Source organism: Trachymyrmex cornetzi, unplaced genomic scaffold (genome assembly GCF_001594075.2).
Source record: "Trachymyrmex cornetzi isolate Tcor2-1 unplaced genomic scaffold, Tcor1.1 scaffold771, whole genome shotgun sequence".
NCBI lineage: Eukaryota > Metazoa > Arthropoda > Insecta > Hymenoptera > Formicidae > Trachymyrmex > Trachymyrmex cornetzi.
Window position 1 is genome coordinate 133,953 of NW_017300104.1, and position 21,762 is coordinate 155,714.

Genomic DNA, 21,762 nt, shown 5'->3' on the forward strand with positions numbered 1-21,762 from the left:
CTTTTAAAAAGTAACTTTCCATTCCCTGCCATTACGTGATTTACGTGTTTTAATTACATGATTTCATCATATAACATTGTGACATGATTTTTTTCGATAAAGACCAGTGCTGACTTCTGTTAACAAACAAAAACATTCTATTTTCTCTTCTATTTTTTTATAATACCTATTACTATTTCAAAAAAATAAAATTGGTTAAAATGATAAGAAATGTGAACAACTAATACTATAATACTATAATACAGCTACTATTATATTATACGATCGAATATGCTTACAATAAGAATAAAGTGTTATTTGCAAATTTCATCATTATCTTGTATGTATCATTGTATGCAGGGAATGGAAGTAACTTCACACATAGCAATGTATTTCCGTAGGCTATCCTAATTTGATCAGATTGATCTCATTCTGATCCAAAACATTAAATCGTCCATATGATTAGTTCAGAATATTTGTAATTATCATTGTACTAATATAAAACGTCCATAAGATATCCTATTGTATTTTGATCAAAAAAATTTTGATCACTATATGCGATAAATTGCATTTTTCAACTTTCGATATATATATGCCATATACATGTTATATTTACGTATTTTACACACATTATACAGATATATCTTTGCCATTTAATTGTTAATTTTTTAAATGTATATACAGTGTGTCCCGAAAGTTTTTGCCAATCGCTTTTGTGTAGATAGAACTAAATTGAGTCGAAAAGTCCTCCACCATTTTGCAATTTTCACAATAGTTAACAAGATATTAATTACTAAAAATTGCAAAATATTAGTTTTGAATAATTTTTTACTCAAATACTATCAACTTTACAGAAAAACTGCAAGAAACAAAAATCATTTATTTTCTTCTCATAAAGTTCTGAGAAATTTTTCAAAATTTTTTAGTACTGCATTTTCTTATTTTTACCAATATAAAAAAATACAATATTAAAAAATTTTGAAAAAATTCTGAAAAAATTCTTAGAACTTTATGAGAAGAAAATTAATGATTTTTGGCTCTTGCAGCTTTTCTATAAAGTTCATAGTATTTTAGTAAAAAATTATTCAAGATCAATATTTGGCAATTTTTAGTAATTAATATCTTGTTAACTACTGCAAAAATTGCAAAATGGTAAAGGACTTTTCGACTCAATTTAGTTCTATCTACACAAAAGCAATTGGCAAAAAAATTCGGGACACCCTATATAAATATCCCACACAACATACTAAAAATTATCCTTTGTTTCAGAAAGAATTTAATCATATATTTATTTTTATATGTTATTAATTTGACAGCTAAAGCTTATTTTGCTTTTCGTTGTGCATAATTTATTTTTAAATAGGCATATAGTTATTTATTAATTAACAAAGCAAAAAGAGTATATTTTACAAAATAGGTTTTATGGACTGTATAAGTACTGTTTTAATGAAGGTTTTCTATTTTACTAATTATACTAATTATGACCTCTATTTAAAAAATGCACTTTCAGAGGCTCCATGAGCACACTCTGATCGAATTAATTAAGAGTAAATAACGAACTCTATTTGCATACGCCTCTTTATAGGGATCCGCGTCATTTTCTCCTTACGAAAAACAAGTCCATCTCGCGGCGATACTGCGTATTATGTCGCTTACTTGGCGGTGCCTGTAGTATACGTACAATGAGGAGCAAAAATAAACTTGTACTTCGGTGTAATACATACATACGTTGGCGTAGATGAGCGCGTCGCCAACGTATGTATGTATTACACCGAAGTACAAGCTCATTTTTGCTCCTTATTGTACGTCTATAGTATACTCTGCTAGGTAAGCGGTGTAGTACACAGTATTGTCACGAGATGGACTCGTTTTCCGTAAGGAGAAAATGACGCGAATCCCTATAAAGAGGCGTAAATAGAGTCTACAATGTCTTATGGATGCAGAATAAGTGGACATATAAATATCCTCAGTATATCCTAAATATCTCCCAAGTTTCTTCAAATACGTACTCTGTATGTTTGAAAATCCCTCGACATACATCTGTAGGATGTACCTAGGATTAATTTTTGCTCTGTGAGTCGTTACTTAATTGTAACGAAATTACAGTTACAAGTTACTTTTTTTGTACCTTTGCTGGTAACTGCGTTACTTTTTTTTATAACTGTAACAGTAACGAATTTTACAGTTACTTTTTTCGTTATTTTACACACAATTGGACATGGTTTGATTGGACACAAGCCACTTATAGCGCTTGAGACTAGAAAGCCTCTAGACACTCATCCGCTGTAATTAGTGTTTATCAATTTAAAAAAAATAACGGAAAAGTTACTTTCTCAAGTAATTGTAACGAGTTACTTTTAAAAATCGGTAACTAGCAACTTTTCCCTAGATTACTTTTCCCGGTAAAAAATTTTTCATGCATGAATATATTATTTTTATTACACTAAAAAGTAATTTTACAAAAGAAAAAGAGGTATATGAACATATAAGGACATATTTCGTACATGATTATACATGTTTATGAATATGTATGTATGTTTATACATATTTATAGAAATTCATGCATAAAAAATTTTTTATCGGGTTCTACTCGGTAACAAGTAACTATAACTTTTGATACTTTTAAAAAGTAACTTTCCATTCCCTGATTATATGTATTAAAAACGTGTTTTTTTTATATATGTTTATATGACAAGTTATTTTAACTTGGCAGCGAAATTTTTGTAGCCAATTCTGTTAGAATAAAATTTTGCACAAATATCTCAAAAAAGAATAGTGTATAAGGTAAATGTACCAGTTAGTAGACATGAATTAATTGTTGGACAATGTGATAAAATATTTCAAATATTAAGCTTTTACAATGATATGTATGATTCTAAATAAATTTATTAGATTTTTATAAACAACAAATTTATTTAAAGTCGTACATACTATTAAAAGTTTAATATTTAAAATTTTGTATCACTTTGTCTAACAAATTGGGTCATGTCTATTAACTGTCCATTAACACTGATGTATTTACTTTATATATAAGCATAAAGAGTGATTGAGGGTCTATTAAGTCTCTTGGAACGTTATAAAAATACGAAAAATAATGCGAATAATAAGGCGATAAGCTTATTTTTTTATTGGACCTTATCCACAATCTAAAGAGCGTAATGTATTCGTGTCCTTTATAAGTATAGAAGTTACACTCTCGAGGAAATTCGATCGAAGATAGACGTGCTAGACGTGCCCAAAGTGATGTGACACGATAGTCGAGGGAGACGAAAAAAAGAATCAATAAGAGTAACGATGAAGGTGAGTAATGTATGATTTGACTGTAAATAATTACTAGAAATATTAGTACGAGAGAAAACTTGAAGTGATCCAGTGTCAGTGTTAGATCGTATAAATAAGAGAGCACTCGCGTCCTTTAAGATTCACAAACATGGTACGTTGGTATATCTTTACGGTAAAAGTAAATTAGCGAAATTCTTTCTTGTTGCTTGTAAATTCAATTGGTTTTTATCTTACAGATAATTTGTGAATTTGCTCTACTGTTATTCGCTTCTCTGCATATAGCATCAAGCAGCAATTACCAATGGTATAACGCTATAGAATTTTGGAGCAACGTCGTTTGCTCTATGAAAGATATTAAAACCGTGAATTTTCACGGTGTACTTGAAAGTAGTAGTACTAGTAAGAGGAGCGCTATTTTTCTCGAACAATACTTCCAGGCTTTTATATACGATGTCACGCGCAAATGCGAGACACCAATTTTGTCAAGGATTTATACACCTCCTAATTCAGAAAATCTTTTCGTGAATAACGACATAGCTTACAGAGTTGTAAAATGGCCATCGATCTGGAAGATTATATCCGGCGACGCGCTTCCTTCTCGAGTAATGCCATCGAATAATGTAGCTGGAAGGATACGAAAGATACGAAGCGACAAAATCTTTGATAAAACATGGAACATGCACGTAATTCTTACGGGAGATGTGCACTTCTTCGATCAAATTTCAAAGGATGGTACGACATTCGAATGGAATTCGCACGATCAATTCATCGTGCTGTTCGCTCGTTTTCCGGAAGAACATGGACTGTCAAACGAATTGAATTCGAGAATCGACGATATCTTAAAGACATTGTGGTTCAAACATAAGGTGCACAAGGTTTTTGTCTCCAAGGCGATACTCATAAATGACACCGTTCGGATTGCTCGAACTGTTCGCACTTACAATCCATTTATCAAAGTCAACAATTCTGGTTTGTAGATTTTTTTTCCTTAGAATAAATTCATAATACTAAGACTATTGACTATGGTGAAATAGTTGAATGGATACACAAATCATATTATACATCCCTATAATTTCTGTATGCATAGAGAAAGATAATACAAAATATTCAGCGCATCTGCTTGATTTCAGTGTGGGGTCGAGTCGAAATTATAAATGTAACAACGGCGGAAGAAGCGTCAAAAATGCTGTCACATTTAACATACCACCGCACGAAAAATATGAATGGATATGCATTAAAAGTTGGTTACTTCAAAGATAAAGCAAAATCAATTGCAAAACCGATAAAAGGTCAGTCGATTACACGTTACAGTTACGCTGATGTCTTCAAAGAATTTGACGAGAAAATGCTAAATACAATTGCTCAAGACATGAATTTTCAAATAGAATATGTATATCCGGCGGATAATAAATGGTTTGGTTCTCAATTGTTTAATGGAACGTACGTCGGTGCTATAGGTACTTATAGTGATATTTCAAATTATTCGCGATATACTCGTATATAAGTTCCTGTTATTTTTGTTTCTGTTTCTTTTGAATATCTGGTAGTACATAGTCAGCTTACACAGGCGACATAGTGTACGGTAGAACGGACATCTGCTTCATATCTTTCTTCGTAAAGAAATACAGTATAAGTCCCAAGGAAGATGTAGACTTTAGTACATACGTGGACTTTGACAGAATATGCATGGTTGTCCCTAAAGCAACCAAGATACCTAAAGGAATTCGAATATATCACTTTTTTCCGTTGTCGATTTGGATCTGTTTGATGTTGACGCACATTTTCACGTATTTAATATGGTACTTTCTGCAAGTCTTTACTCCAAAAAGGTACAGTACTCGTATCTGAATGATGTTAACGACGCGAATTATTTCACTGACAATGAGTGAAAAAAGTGAAAGTACATTGTGATACATACTTACTTTCAGGATGAGAAAGAGAAGTTTACGCGCAACGATCTATCGATCGTTTCTACTGAACGCAGGTTGCCCCCAAAAATTGCCAAATACAAACGCGGAAAGGATATTACTGTCAGGCGTTTTTCTTGTTAACGTCACTTTAGTTGGAATCTTCAACGGTATTTTGTATAACAGTTTCGCGTATGACATGTATTATCCAGACATCGACAGTCTTCACGATCTTGACGTTTCGGGATTGCCGATATCCTATTCTTCCGTTAGCCTGGTCGATCTCTTTGACGATGACAATGACGTCAAGTTGACAACCATGCAAAACTTGCGAAAGAAACTACAATCCAATGAAAATGGTGTAATCAGCACGGCTCATTATCGTAACACCTCGGCATTCGCTAGAGAAAGATATTTTCCCGTTATCAGCGAGGAATTGGCTGATGCGGACGGTGGGCCATTACTTCATCTTATCAAGGAATGTCCCGGTACGAAAAATATAATAACAAGTACTCGTAGAAATTCTAATTATGTACGTTTAGACATGCCTTTGTATGATAAATAGTTAACATTATAAGAGTATAAATTCTAGGTAAATTCTACTTGTCGTATTTGCTGCCCAAGAATTCAATTTTCAACGAAAAGGTAAACACATTGATAGACCACTTGAATCAGGCCGGTTTACCGTCGTTATGGTATCAATGCATTGTTAATGCCTTCGACATTCGCAAAAAATTACTGTCCAAAGAAATATTAGTTCGAAAAAAAAAGAAAACGGGCAGCTTCGTGCCGTTTAATCTAGCTGATATGCAGTCATCCTTCTACATACTACTGATAGGATTATTAATATCCACGATAGTATTTTTTCATGAGAAGGGCTGGCTAAAAGTACTATTGTTGCATATTGAAAAACCAAACTATAAATCTATACGCATTAATCATTAAATGGTAGAGTTGCGTCCTTTTTTTCAACTTTTGCAATTTTCTCAGGATTTTTTCAGAGATTAAAATTGCTCAAATGACATAAACAAACTCAAATGATGTATACCTTCACCAGACACAATTATAAACGAAATTACGGAAAATACTTTCTCTTTTTTTCTCACGATTCCATCTTTTCTCTCTCGATCATTTCCAATTCCTTCCAATGAGATGAGTCTGCCTTCGTAATCCAAAAGATATGGGAATCATAGTTCTCGATAATTGGTATCAAAATTAAATAGATACAATTTCAACCCTGTCACTATATTTTTTTCAGGAAAAATTTACTTTGACCCAGTATAGCGACCCCGTGCATCCTTCTGAGGGGTATGGGAGTTTCCCCCGTTTTGAAATATAAGGATATTAACTATCGATTGCAACAACATTCAACCTGGACGCTTTCAGTAAAAATGCTCAAAATCTACACATTTTGAAAAACCCATCTTCTTTTTAAGCAATCGCGACCGGGCTTAAATATGTATATATATAGTTTTCATGTTTTACATGAAATAAAAGGTTACCCACTTATCGCTATGGGTAACAAAATCATTACAGTGGCCTCTTGGTCTGACAAACAGACAGAACAACGAGGATGCATTGCTTGTAGTGGTACTGTTGCTGTTTCTCATGACAAAGATTCCTCAAGGTATTCTGGGTTTGCTTTCTGCACCCTGGAAGATTGTTTTTTTCGTAATTGTTACCACAAATTTGGAGAGTTAATTGATATCTTAGCGTTATTAAATAGCATAAACTTTATTTTATATTGTTCTATGTCGCGGTAATTTCGTTTGATTTTTGGGCAGTTCAAACCCAAAATTATAAACAATTGGACAAATCAGCATCAAATTGACAAAACACGTTTAACGGAAGTTTGCAAAAGTAATTTTTTTTTAATAAAATAATCTCAAAAATACTTTACAACGTAGGATTCGCAAAGTACGTACATTATGTATGTTAATACAAAATAATTACAAAATATCTATAATATACATATATATTACAGTATTACACATATATTACATTATAAACGAAATGTGTTACGGTAAAAGATGTTGAAATACAGGTACTTGCATTAAAGACGACTTTAAATAAAAATTAAGATATCATGTCGTTTATCATTTATGTAATACTAGGAGATTATTGCTAATAATGTTGTCAACAAAATTAAATGTATGCGTATACGCATACATAATATATCTTTTTTAATTCAATAAATTTAATAAATAAACTCGATACACACACAATTCTTTTGAAATACACAGTTAATCTCTTTTTTGTAATTTCATGTTATTATTCTAAATGTACCTACGTATGTATACTTTTCAAAACAAAATGATAATACATGTAGTATGTGTTATTAATTTGTAATAAAACACACTCATTTGTGTAAAACGCACTTTCCAATAGAAATGTGTAATTGCAAAGATTCTTCTTTTAATTCTTTTTCCTAAAATCTCTGGAAATAACACGAACACTTTCGTGTTATCGCACGACGAATGACATGATTTTTAAACTTCGTCAGGACTCAATTGTCGCTTTTCATATTTTTCCGTTGATACTTCTTGACCGGTAGTCGATTCCGTTTTTTCACGTTGTAATTTCTTTAATAATTTGTTTGCCATTTGCGATATCTATATGTTGTGATACATCAATGTAATACGTATAATTATGGCATGCAACTAATACGATACACCAAGATATATACAGGGTATATATACTAAAATATATACCTGTATATATATACATGTATACATGTATATATATACATGTATACATATATATATATACACACTACTCAACAAAATCTAGGGAACACTTTCAAACACGCTAAAAATTGGGCAATATTCAGAACACCATAATTCAATGAAAAATCATCGCAGACAAAAAATTAAAAAGGCATTTTAAAGGTTGAAATCTCTACTTTCGAAATCTATAATTGAAATTTCAATATGACTGATACTTTACGGAGTTATACGGACACAAATGGATATCCGTCAAATCTAAAAATTTTTTACAAACTTTACAAAGGTCTATGGCGTGAGGTAAAAATTACACGAAAATGCGGTTTACAGCAGTCGAAAGAGTGAATCTTTACCTTTAATTTATTTTTTTTATTAAACATTGTACGATTTTTTTTCACCGAATTATTGAACGATGAAGTAAAAGTGATCACTCTTTAACGTTCAATAACTCGGTGGAAAAAAATCGTACAACAATCAATAAAAAAGGAAATTGAAGGTAAAGATTCACTCTTTCAACTGCTGCAAACCGCATTTTCGTGTAATTTTTACCTCACGCCATAGACCTTTGTAAAGTTTGTAAAAAATTTTTAGATTTGACGGATATCCATTTGTGTCCGTATAACTCCGTAAGGTATCAGTCATATTGAAATTTCATTATAGATTTCGAAAGTAGAGATTTCAACCTTTAAAATGCTTTTTTAATTTTTTGTCTGCAATGATTTTTCATTGAATTATGGTGTTCTGAATATTGCTCAATTTTTAGCGTGTTTGAAAGTGTTCCCTAGATTTTGTTGAGTAGCGCATGATTTTTAAATTACCTGCACATCGACTTCAACGACAGCCATAATGTCATTGAGCGCTGTTAAAATTTCAGCGGCATCAGCTTGTTTGCCGCGAGCATCTAGTACCACAGCATAATTGATCAAAATTAATGGATCTTGAGGAGCTAATGCGTGTGCTTTCGTCAATGATCTTTCGGCACCTTCCAGATCATCCAAACGTTTTAGAGCCACTGAGATAAGAAGAGAAAAAAGAATTCATATTTCAAAAGGAAATACGTTCTGTCGGTAATAAAACTCTGGTATAGGACCTCTTTTTGGATGCCCTGTTCTTGTTTCGCTAATCACTAATAAGACTAATGGCGAATTCTATTGGAAGCACTATTGCGCACTTATGCATATTAAAACCATTGTACACTGATTTAATTTGAATATAAACATGAAATTTAAATATTAATTCGAATTATAAAATACATATTTGCAAATTTGGGATGTGTCCAGAACTCGAAGGATCTTCGTGAAGGAATTATATCCGTGGTGGCGACATGAAATAATTGAGACTCGCGATTGTGATAAATTTTCCTTTTTAATTTGGTATGTATACATGTTATCTCTACGGAAAACAGTCTTACAGTCAAATCTCTGTTTTCCTGCTAGCGAGAACGTTCCGTGCTCTGTTCGAGAGCTTTCTTATAAAATAAAAATATTGTTTCCGCAGGTCGTTACTGTTTATTATTACTGTTATATTATATTTAAAATAAGTTTGTTTAAACCGCGGAAGATAATAATAATCATATACAATTTACAGTAATATAATTTAATAACATACATTTCGTTTTGATTTACGATGCATTGCGAGGAAAGTATTTGACGCGAACTACCATAAGAAACAGCAGAGGCATTTAAATGCCTCTATTGTATCGCCGAAATGTTGTGTGTACAGACAACGTTGTATGTATATGCGTGATTTTCTCCGAAATTCAACTCATCTTTGCCTTATACAATAGTTGTGACGATAAAATTGTCGCTACACACATTTTACCTAATAAATGTATTGAGTATTTCACGATTTAATCGATTTCTATGTTTATTTATAACATATCTTTACATTATTTTGTGCACGACGGTTAAATGTGCACCAGTAGTGCGCACTGGGTGCGTCCAATCGAATTTGCTATAACTAAATTAGGCTTCTTTTATAGTGTATAATAAAATTATATAAAATATAAAGACTTGAATTTGCTTTTTGACTCACAACCCAATAACAGATATGGCATAGGATTCTTCGGTTCAGCGCTGACTGCAGCACATAGGTAAATCGCAGCTGATGCAGGCTGTCCAGTGGTAAGAAAAACGATTCCCAGGTTGCACGACGGGACGCAAGACATCGGATTTAAATAATGTGCTCGCTTCAACGAGCTAATAGCCTACGAAATATTGCAAAGCAACATTGTTAGAAATGTTTGTGAATTTACAATACCCTTACAATAAAAATATGCAGTAAATTTACAAATCATATTACGTTTTGCTGTGGTTTCACAATATTTGTAAATTTACAATAGAAATTTGTTATGAATTTACAAAAACTGGCGCGCCGCGTATTAGAGATTTGCATATATTTCACCACAAAATATTATAATTTCGCAGTATAACTATTTTTAATTTATAGCACATTTTTGTTGGATAAAAACTTTCAACACTTTTAAAAGTTTACAGCAGAAATTTATTACAGTGAATTTTGATTTTGCATTCAGCCTTTCGCATTATCTTGTCGATAATTATTCAAATATTTCCTTTCCAATTACATTGCTTCTAAAAGAATATTTATCTATAACGTGGATTGAATTTGTGAATAAAAATCATTGCCTTATATCCTATCTTAAAATTGATCATATTATCTGCCTTGAACAGGGTTTGACCAAGTGGGTCCAACCCAGTAAAACCCACTGGGTTTTTTTGGGTTGGACCCACCTGAAAAAACTCAGTGAAAAACCCAGTCAACTTTTTTTTATTGGAAATAAAAATTAATTGTCGGAGAAAAGAAAGAGTACTGTAATGTCTATTCAAAATTATTATATTAACTTTAATCAACTCGAGTATAGATCGGTTCGGTTCGACACAAAACATATTTTCTTCCACTAAATGGTGGAAAATTATGGAAAAAAAATTGGAGAAATCAAGAAAACTTCCAGAAAGATTCTGCTATTTCTTTTCCAATCTTTTGTCTGTCCCTGGTTCTCCAGCTTCTATTGAGCGAAAAATATATTTTTATTTCACTCAAACTCAAAAGTTACAAATAACAACATTGTAATTTAAATTAAGACCAATCGATAACTAGTGAGTTGTCATCAATGGAACATAAATAACGATAAACTTTAACAAGTTTTGTCGCTTTCTCGATTCCCAGCCTGTTTCGTAATGTGCTCCATACGAATCCGAATGTTGAAAAGAATCGCTCAATAGAAGCTGAAGAAGCAGGGATAGACAAAAGATTGGAAAAGAAATTGCAGGATCCTTCTGGGGGGAAGTTTTGTTGATTTCTCCAATTTTTTTTCCATAATTTTCCACCATTTAGTGGAAGAAAATATGTTTTGTCAACCGAACCTTGTTACCGATCTATACTAGAGTTGATTAAAGTCTTGAAATGTTCGATTTGATTCAGTGTTAAATATTTTTGAAAAGTGTGGCACGGACTTAAAATGCACCAGTGTACACTAGTGCATCCCAGCCGAAATCGCTACAAGATTCTCTCTGTATCAAACGCTATCCTACAAATATTAATTGTAAAATCAATTTCTTTTTAAAATGTGACTAATGATGAATTCGATCACTTGCACTACACTGGATCAGTACATATTAAAAGCTGCTTTATATAAACTATCTCAATGCAGTGATACAATATAATCAATTTTGACAATAAAATAATACACATATATTTTGTTAAATAATGTGACAATATCATTAGTCTATAGTTAATCGTTTAAAATATTTATATACTTTTACATTTAACTTTGGTAATTTCATGCAAAGTAGCTTTTAGTATGCACTGATCTAGTGTAGTGTTAGTGATCGAATTCGCTATTAGTTCTTACATTTAACTCTAAATAAAAGTGAAACTTGAAAAACCGAATAATCCGATAAAACCCGAAAAAACCCCCCTAAAAAAACCCGATAAAACCCGGCTAGGCTGGGTTTTTTAACAAAAAACTCAGGTTTTTTCAAACCCTGACCTTGAAGCCCTTTTCATTGAGGCTGTTAAAGTACTTCGGTTCCAGTGAAATGTAGTGTTAGAATTATTGGTTTTCGTCGATTTCGAATGCGGATCAAAAATTTGAAAATTCAAAATGGCTGAATCAATATGGCAGACGGAAATGTTACGGAAATGCTGAAAGTCTTCCGATTTCGGCGAAATGTAGTGTTAAAGGATTTTTAGGGTCGCGTATTCCGGATCTGAACTTAAAATTTGAAAATAAAAATGACTGAACCAATATGGCAGACGCACACTATTTGTGTGATAATCTGTCTCACACAAAGTGACTTTATACACTGCTAAAAAAATAGATTTAAAATAGGAAGTCATTTTTTCCTTTGAGAAGCACACATACAAGCGCGTATAATTTATGCATATGCAACAGTTTTTTCTGAGAGAAGCACGCACAGTTGGCACCATTTTTTTTAAAAAGGTTTATATTATTAACCTAAAAATTCTTTATAATCACTTATTTCCTTTTTTGTTAGTCTCTTGCGATGTATTATTTTTATAACAAATTAATAATAAAATAAAATAATAAAATCAAATAAAATTGTATAAAACAAAGGACTGTAAGAAGTTAGCGTGGTAGTTTAAGCACAATACCATTTATTCTTGCAATTAATTACGATATCAAATTTCTATACATTACAATATTGAATATACAGTACAGTTTCGACCCTGATTCGAGTCTTCAGTGACGTCGATAATGATGAATCGGTGATTGACAAAATTCCGCATGTAGACATGTGATGGTTGCTTATGTCTTATAAATAAATTTCGTTTTTCTGAGTATGCTACGTTCGACAAATTGTACGTAGTACAAAACGATGCTGTAAAACTATACTTGTATATCAAAGCGCTGATCAAATGTGAATACTAATTTAAATTATATTATTGGACTGCTTTTTAACTAGATCAAATAAAACGTTATCACATTACTTCGTCATGTATTTGAGTAACCGACTATCCATAACTCGTGTTAGCGGAAAAATATATGAATAAAAATCTTCTTTTCGTTCCTCTTTCCTTTATATACGTATATTAAAGTATACCGTTTCTAAAAAATATAGTAAAAGTTTAGTTCCTTTTAATTCCTTTTTTAACGAACCCTAATAGCAAAGGGTCACATTCACGTCACAATAGAGTCATAATAGTCAGGAAAAAGATATGATGTCACTGTGAGATTGTCATAACAAAATGGTTGGATTACAGGGTAATAAGAGTCAAGCACGGTAATTCTTGTGCAAACCAAACGATTAACAAAACTACTTTTATTAATAATTAATCTGTTTACATGTTTCGGCTCATTTTTGAGCCATCCTCAGAGACAGTATGATGTTGTAATTACAAAAAAAAATTTTGAAGACGAGAATAAATAAATTGTTATAACAAAATAACACATGTTACAAAGATATTCGCACATCGTCATGACATTGCTGTAACATTTGTGATAAATCGTACATCACCGTAATGGTTGTGATGTAACTATGACATTTTTGCTATGGGGGAATATTGCTATAAATTGAGACATCGCATACTTCAAATAGGAGATATTCAGAGAAGAAGCGATAAAGGTAAAGATGAAGGTAAAGCGGAAGGAAAAAAAAGGAGTAGACTCACCGCAACATATTTTTGTTTCGCGTAAAGGCACATTCCAATGTTGTTCCAAAGGATCGAAGATTCTGGAATGGTCTGTGCCGCAACTTTATATTTCGATAAGGCCACATCGTACTCTCGATGACTCTGGAAAATATAATATATACGCTGTCCAGCGAAGCAAAAGAACAAATTCCACGAAGAATGCAAAGAATAAGTAAATCTTAATAATCTGACGAATATGCATTTGTGATAGAATATTGATAGAATATGCCTTCATAGTTATTTATAATATATTAGCAAAGCAGAATAACGCTTTACCTACTTTATAAATCAAACGAAACAATCAATTTAAGTAATCGAAAATTAATTTGATGAAAATAATCAGAACGAACATATAATTGGAGTACAAGATATCAATCGATTAAATTTTTTCGTAAATTAAAGAGAAATGCTCAAAGAGATGTTACTATATGAATTTCTATAAATTTATGCACCTGCATTACATAAGCCATAGGCAAGATTGCCTTGACGCAATTAGGCGAATGAGCCAAAGCTGCTCCAAATTGCTGAAATGCTCGTTGCGTATCTCCGATTTTAAGATATAAGAGACCCAGTTCTGTCGCTGCATCTATACTCTGGGGATTCCCGCTAAGAGTAAAGAAAGTGTCGAAAGTTTAAGTTGTATCAAAATGATAGAAACGCTATCGAAAGAAAGGAAACAAGAAAGCGATTAATAAAATAAGAAAGGTATTAAGAAGAAAAACGGCAAGCTAAGAAAACATGTAATAAAAAAAATGATTACATGGTAATATTTTTAATTCGTTCGCAACTAATGATACATGAAAGTGAAAATAATTTAATATTCCTAATTCGAGCGATTCATATAACTTACTTTAAAGCTGCGGTATAAGCGTTTCTAGCTTCTGGAATCATATCGTCTAAGAGATAGAGTCTAGCAAGATCAATATTGGGCAATTCACTTTTGGTTAATTCCGTTGATCTTTTGAAATATTTTTTACCCTCTTGCAATTGGTTCAATTTTACATAAGCCTCGCCTGAAGACGAGAAAGAAAATAATTCCGTTAGACGCAGAAAGCGTTATTTTACTTAACAGTTAAACTTTATAACTTTAATTATGCTCAAAGCAAATACTTGAAACGCGGTTACATATACTTATTTATATGAGTGCAACATCGAGCAAAAGTACATTTCCCACAAAGTTAATAAAGTAGCGTGAATTCTCTGATAGGTGTATCTGCAAGTTTATAAAGCTAATGTGTTGTGCAAAATAATACATCGCATTGTAAAACAAATAACTTGCCAAGGCCATGATATATTTCCCAATCTGGTAGAACAGATATCTTTTCAGCTTCCGCATATGCATCTATCGCGCGTTTGTGACTTCCCATTATCAGTCTAAAAATTGTCGTGTTAATAATTCGTGATATTCGTCATATATTATGTAATTTATATTAAGAATAATTTTTAATTACTTACAACGATTTTGCTATCTGTTTAACGTTATCGATGTTTGTCGAATTCACATTATACGCGGTTTGAAAACAATCCAAGGAATCTTGAATCCTACCCTCCTTTCGAAGAATTAAACCCTATTGATAAGATCATTATGCATTATCCGATACGACAGCGTAACAAGGATAAATATTGGTAGTTGTTTATAGTTATTTAATATTTACAGGCTGTAGGAATAAAGATTATTCTTTATTTTTTTGTCGAATAGTTTTTAGCAAATTCAATTACTTGCTAGATTAGTGCACACTAAAAACTGCTAATATGAAATTAGTAGTGTTAAAGAGCATATAAAAAATATTTTAAATAATTAAAAATTTAATAATATTTATACGTTATTTAATAAAATATGTATTTAATTGTTAAAATTAATTATATTGCTACTGCATTTAAATATCTTACATCAAGTAATCTTTAATATGTGTACTAATATTACTAATCTAGTGTGAGAGATCAAAATCAATATTTAATTATTTCCACACTTTCCATCATAGTTTGTCACAGGTTGTAGGCAGTGGCAGATGATGGCAAACTATCGACAATTGTTGTCAATTTTGGTGTCAATTTTTATTTTTGTGCATCAAGTTATATTAGGTGTTGAACTTAATTCCTGCCGCTCGCTTAATTTAAAACAATGTTCCACACCTTTAAAAAATCTAAAAAAAATTTTTTTTAATGTAATATGCTAAAAAGTGTGTCAAACTTTTTAGCATATTACATTACAAAAATTTTTTTTTAGATTTTTTAAAGGTGTGGAACATTATTTTAAATTAAGCGAGCGGCAGGAATTAAGTTCAACACCTAATATATCGATCAAGAGGACTTTCGATTATTCTCGAAAAATATTGCACATAAAAGAGTACTAGGAAAATGTATAGGTATGTATTTAATATTTATATACGTAAAACGTATACTATGGTATTTTCATATGTGACATTATTTGGGAGAATAGTCTCGATCGCACCTTTAAATAATTGGCGTATTCGTGACCATTAGATTTCATTAATTCCTGCTCGATGAGTAGCTTGCAAGCGCTGTATTCGTGTCTCGTGTAATGTCGATGTAGCAACCAATTGCGACTCTCTATTGCTGCTATGTCTGGTGCTGCGTCCAACAAAACCAACAATAAGAAACGTGATGGAAAAATTGCATCTGACAAAGAACAATTCCGACGTGACGAGCATCACAAGATTAATAGAGTTTTTGCAACGTGAATCCAGATGGTGGTAAACGCTAAAGTTATCCTTTTCTTAATTGTTAAGATTTTCTTAATTATTAAGAAGATAACGTGACCTTGGCGTTCACTGCGTATCTGGCGATAAACTCCGTATTATCTTGTTATCAAAATTCAATCGATAGTGAGTCATATATACGTTCATTTATACTTAAAGTTTTGATTGAATTGAATGATACCTCGATTGCCTCGATCGTTTCTTGTTCGTTGTACAACAGTGTTTTCTCGTAAACGGCCATTGCTGAGAATATCATTTGCCATTTTTACGAATCTCTAATCTTGACAATCTGTCTCTCTCTCTCTCTCGTGCCCATTCGTTTGATAATTGTTAATAACTGGTTTTCATAAGTTTGACAGTTCGATTGCCATGGTAACGAAATGTAAACTCACTTGGCGCACCACGCGTATAGCATAGATGGTCCAATTTTTTATTCGCTGGATACGGAATAACGTAAGCCAATGGTCGCGTTCAGCAGATACAACTGTGTGGAAGAATCTGTGAGCGCTCGCTGCTATTGGTGTATGCTTTTAGATCAACCAGTAGCAGCGAGCGCTCCGTTTCGCAACATTTGAGTCTGCTGAATGTAACCAATCTGGGGCCCTACTCTTGAAAAGTATCGCATATGAAAAACTAGAGAAATACTATAGTATGTGTAACATATACTATAGCATTTCCCTAGTTTTTCGTATGTGATACTTTTTGAGAATATGGCCCTGTGTGATTGCGCGGAATCGGAAGAGATCAGGGACTCTATTCTTGAAAAGAAACGTATACGAAAGTCTAGGGAAATGCTACAGTATACGTTACGTATACTATAGTATTTTTCTAGACTTTCGTATACGTTTCTTTTCAAGGATAGAGCCCCGGTTGTGCGGGATCTACAATAGAAGTCACAGCAGTCGTAGGGTCTTAAGTCGTAGAAAATTGACCAATCATAGTTGATTATTCTTCTCATATTCTACTGTGATTGATCAATTTTCAACGACTTAAGACTTTACGACTGCTACGACTTCTATTGTAGACCCCGCTTTGCACCGCGATTGATCGTACGCACTATGTTCGTTTTTTTTTCTCTGCACTAGTGTGCACTGAACTAGCACTAAATCGGACTGCACTGATAGAAAATTGTACTAGTGCACGATATAAAAGAACGTACCAGTACAGTAACTAATAGCGTTTTCGATTGGGCAAAATTTAGTGCGCACCAGTGCGCACTCAGTTCACACCAACACTGGACGAGCTCCATGGGTTGCACTGAATAGTGCAAGTTCAAAAGAATACGCCAAGATTTTCAGTGCTAAAGCTGAAACTCATTTTTGTTCACTTTGAAGCAATGTTCAACAAAATGTTATAAAACCACAGTAAAAGATATTAATGCCCATTTCCACCAATATAGATTAACTTTAATCTCGGTTCAACTTACTCTTCGTCTTTTTCTAATCTTTAGAACTAAAAAAAGACAAAGAGTAAGTTGAACCGAGATTAAAAATGATCTGCGTTGGTGGAAACGGACCTAAGAGTAGGGATAAAACCCCGTTTTCAATTCAATTGCGCAGATTTGCTTGTCTCTATGCATATCCTTAACTGTGATAAAACGTGCACTGAACTGGCACCGTCAAAATATTAGCGTTTTCGATTGGGGTGCACTGGCTGCACTCAGTGTCAAGAGCGTGTTCGATTGGCAGTGCCAATGCGCACTTGGCTAGTGTCACGTGTTCATTTGATCGCACGACAAATTGTTAATTATGAAAAAACGAGCGATATATAAATGTTAGTATACCATTGAATGATATATAAATTTTTGATCGTAACAAATATTGTAAATAATAATTTTTACAGAAAATAACAGCGTAAACATGAAAATTGTTCGAGATGAATCCGGAAAAATGATTCAAACTGCCGAAGGGATTCTGTGCGAATATGTGGATAGCGATGGTAAGTCTTTAGTTAAAAATATTGTAACATTAATAATATCCTTTGTCGTTAATGAATCTACATTGTCATAGTATTAAGACTATAAAATCATTTTTCTTTTCAGGAAATACCACATTAAAATTTGCACAGATAGATTCATGCTGTAGCCAATTATTGTCTGAAACTGAAAGTGGTAAGTGATTTGTGTATACATTGCTAGGGGTGAAAAGCTTCACTTTATAGAAATATTAAAATTAATGATAAATTTCATTTCAGAAAATATAATGCCATGCAGTACAATAGTAAATACTACGCAAGAAAATTTCAAAAATGTACAAAAATTTGTCATAGCACATGAGTTCTTATTTTCTTCATCAGACAGTTCTGATGAAGAATTAATTAATAGTATCGATGATAGCATTGAACCTGATGTTCGCTTTGGTATAGGCCAGTATACTGTTAAAAAGAGGAAAATAGATACTTTGAACAGTGACGAAGAAATCGAGTAAAAAGTTCCGAAATCTTCAAATGTTGTTGCAGTATTACGAGATATTAATAACGAGAAAGAAAAACAGAAAGAGCGTCGACACAAAGAAAAGATAGAAGTTCTTCGAGAATTATTTTCCGCAAATAATAAGTAAAACATATTTTTACGAACATACTATTTACTTTTGTTTAGTTAAAACATATTTTAAATATTTTTGCATGTGCAATAATCACAATTTATTGGAATAATATGATTTTCCGTGAGTAAATACATACAACTCTTTCTATTGTTCTTGTCATTTAATGGCATTGTAAAAATTTAAATGTACGATAGGAAGAGAGCAATAATGATTGTTATTTCATAAGCAGTTAAGAATAGAAAAGACTTAACACTAAAGAACATGTTAAATGATATGAACAGCAGAAAGAGTTGTATAATGCTTAGCATATGCAATAAGTTCTATTATCATTTTTTAATTTTCATATATTTTAAATAAAAAATTAAATCAAGAACATACAACTACAAATGCAAGATGTTAGTTGTTACAGTCTTTTATTATAAATTATTAAGTTAAAATACTCTAGTAACTAACATCTTGCGTTTGTGGCTGTATGCTCTAGATTTAATATTTTATTTACAATGTTAAGTCCCTTTGTAATCCTATTAATAATATTTTATATATCGTTGTGATATTACATTATAAAAATTTAAATGTAAGATTTGCCATATAAGTGTGATATTAATTTTAATGATTTCATAAGAGTGAGTTTTTTTTTAAATAATAAATCATACTGAAGATACTGTTTGTTAACAAACTGTTTAATGAAAGACTGTTACATTTAATAATAAACTGTTTAATGAAAGACTTTTACGTTTAAATTCATTTATATCAAATCAAACGCTATGCGATCACGTTTCATCTGTCCTAATATTCTTATTCTGTTATTACTATAAGTACATTGATGGATTGGAAATTGAAGTTCTTCATATTCATAATAGTCGAATATATCATTTTCCTCTATACATAAATTATGCAACACGCAGCAAGATATAATAAATTTGGACATTAATTTTACAGACCACATATCAAGTCTTGTCAATTGTCGGAATCTGCATTTTAATAATCCAAACGTGTTTTCAATTTTAACTCGCGCTTTACAAAAATGATAATTAAAGTTGGCTTGTACTGGTGTCAATTTCCCACTATATGGTGTCAAAAGATTTGTAGATATTGGATAAGCTGCGTCACCAATAATGTGGTAATAATCTCCCATTTCAGATACTTTTTCTTTAATAAAAGACATATCATAAACACGAGCATCATGACATTTGCTAGACACTCCAGTAAAGCAGTCTATAAATCTTTTTTTTGTGTCGCATATGCCTTGTAAGTGCAGTTTCATCGTGTCTATTTACATAAGTATGACGAATTTTTTTGACAGGTGTTCTAATAGAAATATACGTGCCATCTATGCATCCTACAATTCCATCAATTTCACATATATTTCGAAATTCTTGAGCCTTTTCTTGATGTTCTTGTTCTGTTGCAGGAAATCGGATTATTGATGGAGCCAAATCTACTAAAAAATTTGTAACTCTTTTGATAATATGATGCACTGTGGCAATTTGCATGTCAAAACAATCTGCTACACTCCTTAATACTGTTTTATATATATATATTTGCAGCAAACCTATATATATTTTTTAAAAATATTACTCGAGCAGTATTATTTTATAAAACTGTTACATATTTAAAAATAAGTAAATAAAAAAATTATGTACCATACAAAAACTAAAATATGTTCTTTAGGTGTTTTATTATTTCTTCCACGAAGACCGTTAGGACAATATTTGCTCTGTTTGAATAAATTAATGATTTTCTTACATATTCTTCTTGAAAGTCTAAATGTGCTTGAAACTGAAACAGCATAAAAATAACACAAAATAACCTATCAATTTAATAGTTACAGAATTAATAAATATATATCTATATTTACCTCTTCTGCAGTATATTGATCAATGACATCTCTAATAAAATGTTTTATTCGCGGTATTTTCCTCTTTTGCACTAACAGATATTGTAATTCTTCATCAGAACTGATGAAGAAAATAAGAACTCATGTGCTATGACAAATTTTTGTACATTTTTGAAATTTTCTTGCGTAGTATTTACTATTGTACTGCATGGCATTATATTTTCTGAAATGAAATTTATCATTAATTTTAATATTTCTATAAAGTGAAGCTTTTCACCCCTAGCAATGTATACACAAATCACTTACCACTTTCAGTTTCAGACAATAATTGGCTACAGCATGAATCTATCTGTGCAAATTTTAATGTGGTATTTCCTGAAAAGAAAAATGATTTTATAGTCTTAATACTATGACAATGTAGATTCATTAACGACAAAGGATATTATTAATGTTACAATATTTTTAACTAAAGACTTACCATCGCTATCCACATATTCGCACAGAATCCCTTCGGCAGTTTGAATCATTTTTCCGGATTCATCTCGAACAATTTTCATGTTTACGCTGTTATTTTCTGTAAAAATTATTATTTACAATATTTGTTACGATCAAAAATTTATATATCATTCAATGGTATACTAACATTTATATATCGCTCGTTTTTTCATAATTAACAATAATTATATTATTAACATAATATGAATTTCTTACCTAATCTATTCATTATAGAGATATATATATCGTTTGTTGACTCGCACAATTTTCATAATAAACAATCTCTGATTATTTCTGAGGTATCATTGAGGTTATAGAAGATAACTCTTCCGCCATGACACTGCGCAGGTCAATGCAAGTATTGAGTCTCAAATCGAACTTGTGATCGAAGTCAACCTGACCCGGAGTCGGGTCGAGTCGGTTAATCGAAAACGCTATAAGTGGCACGAGATATTTTGACGGTGCCAGTTCAGTGCACGTTTTATCACAGTTAAGGATATACATAGGAACAAGCAAATCTGCGCAGTTGAATTGAAAACGGGGTCTTGTCCCTACTCTTAATATCTTTTACTGTGGTTTTGTAACATTTTGTTGAACATTGCT

The 21,762-nt window shown here is 31.8% G+C and overlaps 4 protein-coding genes across 7 annotated transcripts; 2 read left to right on the forward strand and 2 right to left on the reverse strand.

Annotated features, from left to right (window-relative positions):
* Positions 1-3,168: 3,168 nt before the first annotated feature.
* Positions 3,169-6,233, forward strand: LOC108768249 (uncharacterized). Of its 3 annotated transcripts, XM_018518618.1 has the most exons (6): positions 3,169-3,279; positions 3,799-4,230; positions 4,392-4,718; positions 4,829-5,090; positions 5,190-5,656; positions 5,761-6,233. In XM_018518618.1, the coding sequence occupies exons 2-6, from the start codon at positions 3,867-3,869 to the stop codon at positions 6,111-6,113; spliced, it is 1,773 nt and encodes a 590-aa protein (XP_018374120.1). In that variant the 5' UTR covers positions 3,169-3,279; positions 3,799-3,866; the 3' UTR covers positions 6,114-6,233. The 3 variants fall into 3 exon arrangements, with proteins under 3 accessions (XP_018374120.1, XP_018374119.1, XP_018374121.1); XM_018518617.1 differs by lacking the exon at positions 3,169-3,279 and having other exon boundaries at positions 3,514-4,230; positions 5,196-5,656; XM_018518619.1 differs by lacking the exons at positions 3,169-3,279; positions 5,761-6,233 and having other exon boundaries at positions 3,514-4,230; positions 5,190-5,338; positions 5,442-5,547.
* Positions 6,234-7,547: 1,314 nt separating this feature from the next.
* BBS4 (Bardet-Biedl syndrome 4) lies at positions 7,548-16,714 on the reverse strand. The gene is made up of 10 exons (XM_018518615.1): positions 16,466-16,714; positions 16,017-16,156; positions 15,020-15,132; positions 14,844-14,938; positions 14,415-14,577; positions 14,017-14,170; positions 13,544-13,666; positions 9,926-10,097; positions 8,710-8,903; positions 7,548-7,780 (listed from the first exon to the last, which is right to left on the reverse strand). Exons 1-10 carry the CDS (start codon positions 16,545-16,547, stop codon positions 7,658-7,660), a joined length of 1,359 nt encoding a protein of 452 aa, XP_018374117.1. The 5' UTR covers positions 16,548-16,714; the 3' UTR covers positions 7,548-7,657.
* A 1,417-nt stretch (positions 16,715-18,131) lies between these two features.
* LOC108768250 (uncharacterized) lies at positions 18,132-20,312 on the forward strand. 2 transcript variants are annotated; one of them, XM_018518621.1, is made up of 4 exons: positions 18,132-18,222; positions 18,326-18,394; positions 18,478-18,838; positions 20,239-20,312. In XM_018518621.1, the coding sequence occupies exons 1-3, from the start codon at positions 18,144-18,146 to the stop codon at positions 18,708-18,710; spliced, it is 381 nt and encodes a 126-aa protein (XP_018374123.1). In that variant the 5' UTR covers positions 18,132-18,143; the 3' UTR covers positions 18,711-18,838; positions 20,239-20,312. The 2 variants fall into 2 exon arrangements, with proteins under 2 accessions (XP_018374123.1, XP_018374122.1); XM_018518620.1 differs by lacking the exon at positions 20,239-20,312 and adding an exon at positions 19,968-20,013.
* Positions 20,307-21,540, reverse strand: LOC108768251 (uncharacterized). Its single transcript, XM_018518622.1, has 6 exons — positions 21,376-21,540; positions 21,143-21,238; positions 20,971-21,039; positions 20,686-20,887; positions 20,471-20,606; positions 20,307-20,379 (listed from the first exon to the last, which is right to left on the reverse strand). Exons 1-4 carry the CDS (start codon positions 21,386-21,388, stop codon positions 20,757-20,759), a joined length of 309 nt encoding a protein of 102 aa, XP_018374124.1. The 5' UTR covers positions 21,389-21,540; the 3' UTR covers positions 20,307-20,379; positions 20,471-20,606; positions 20,686-20,756.
* Between the last annotated feature and the right edge of the window lie 222 nt (positions 21,541-21,762).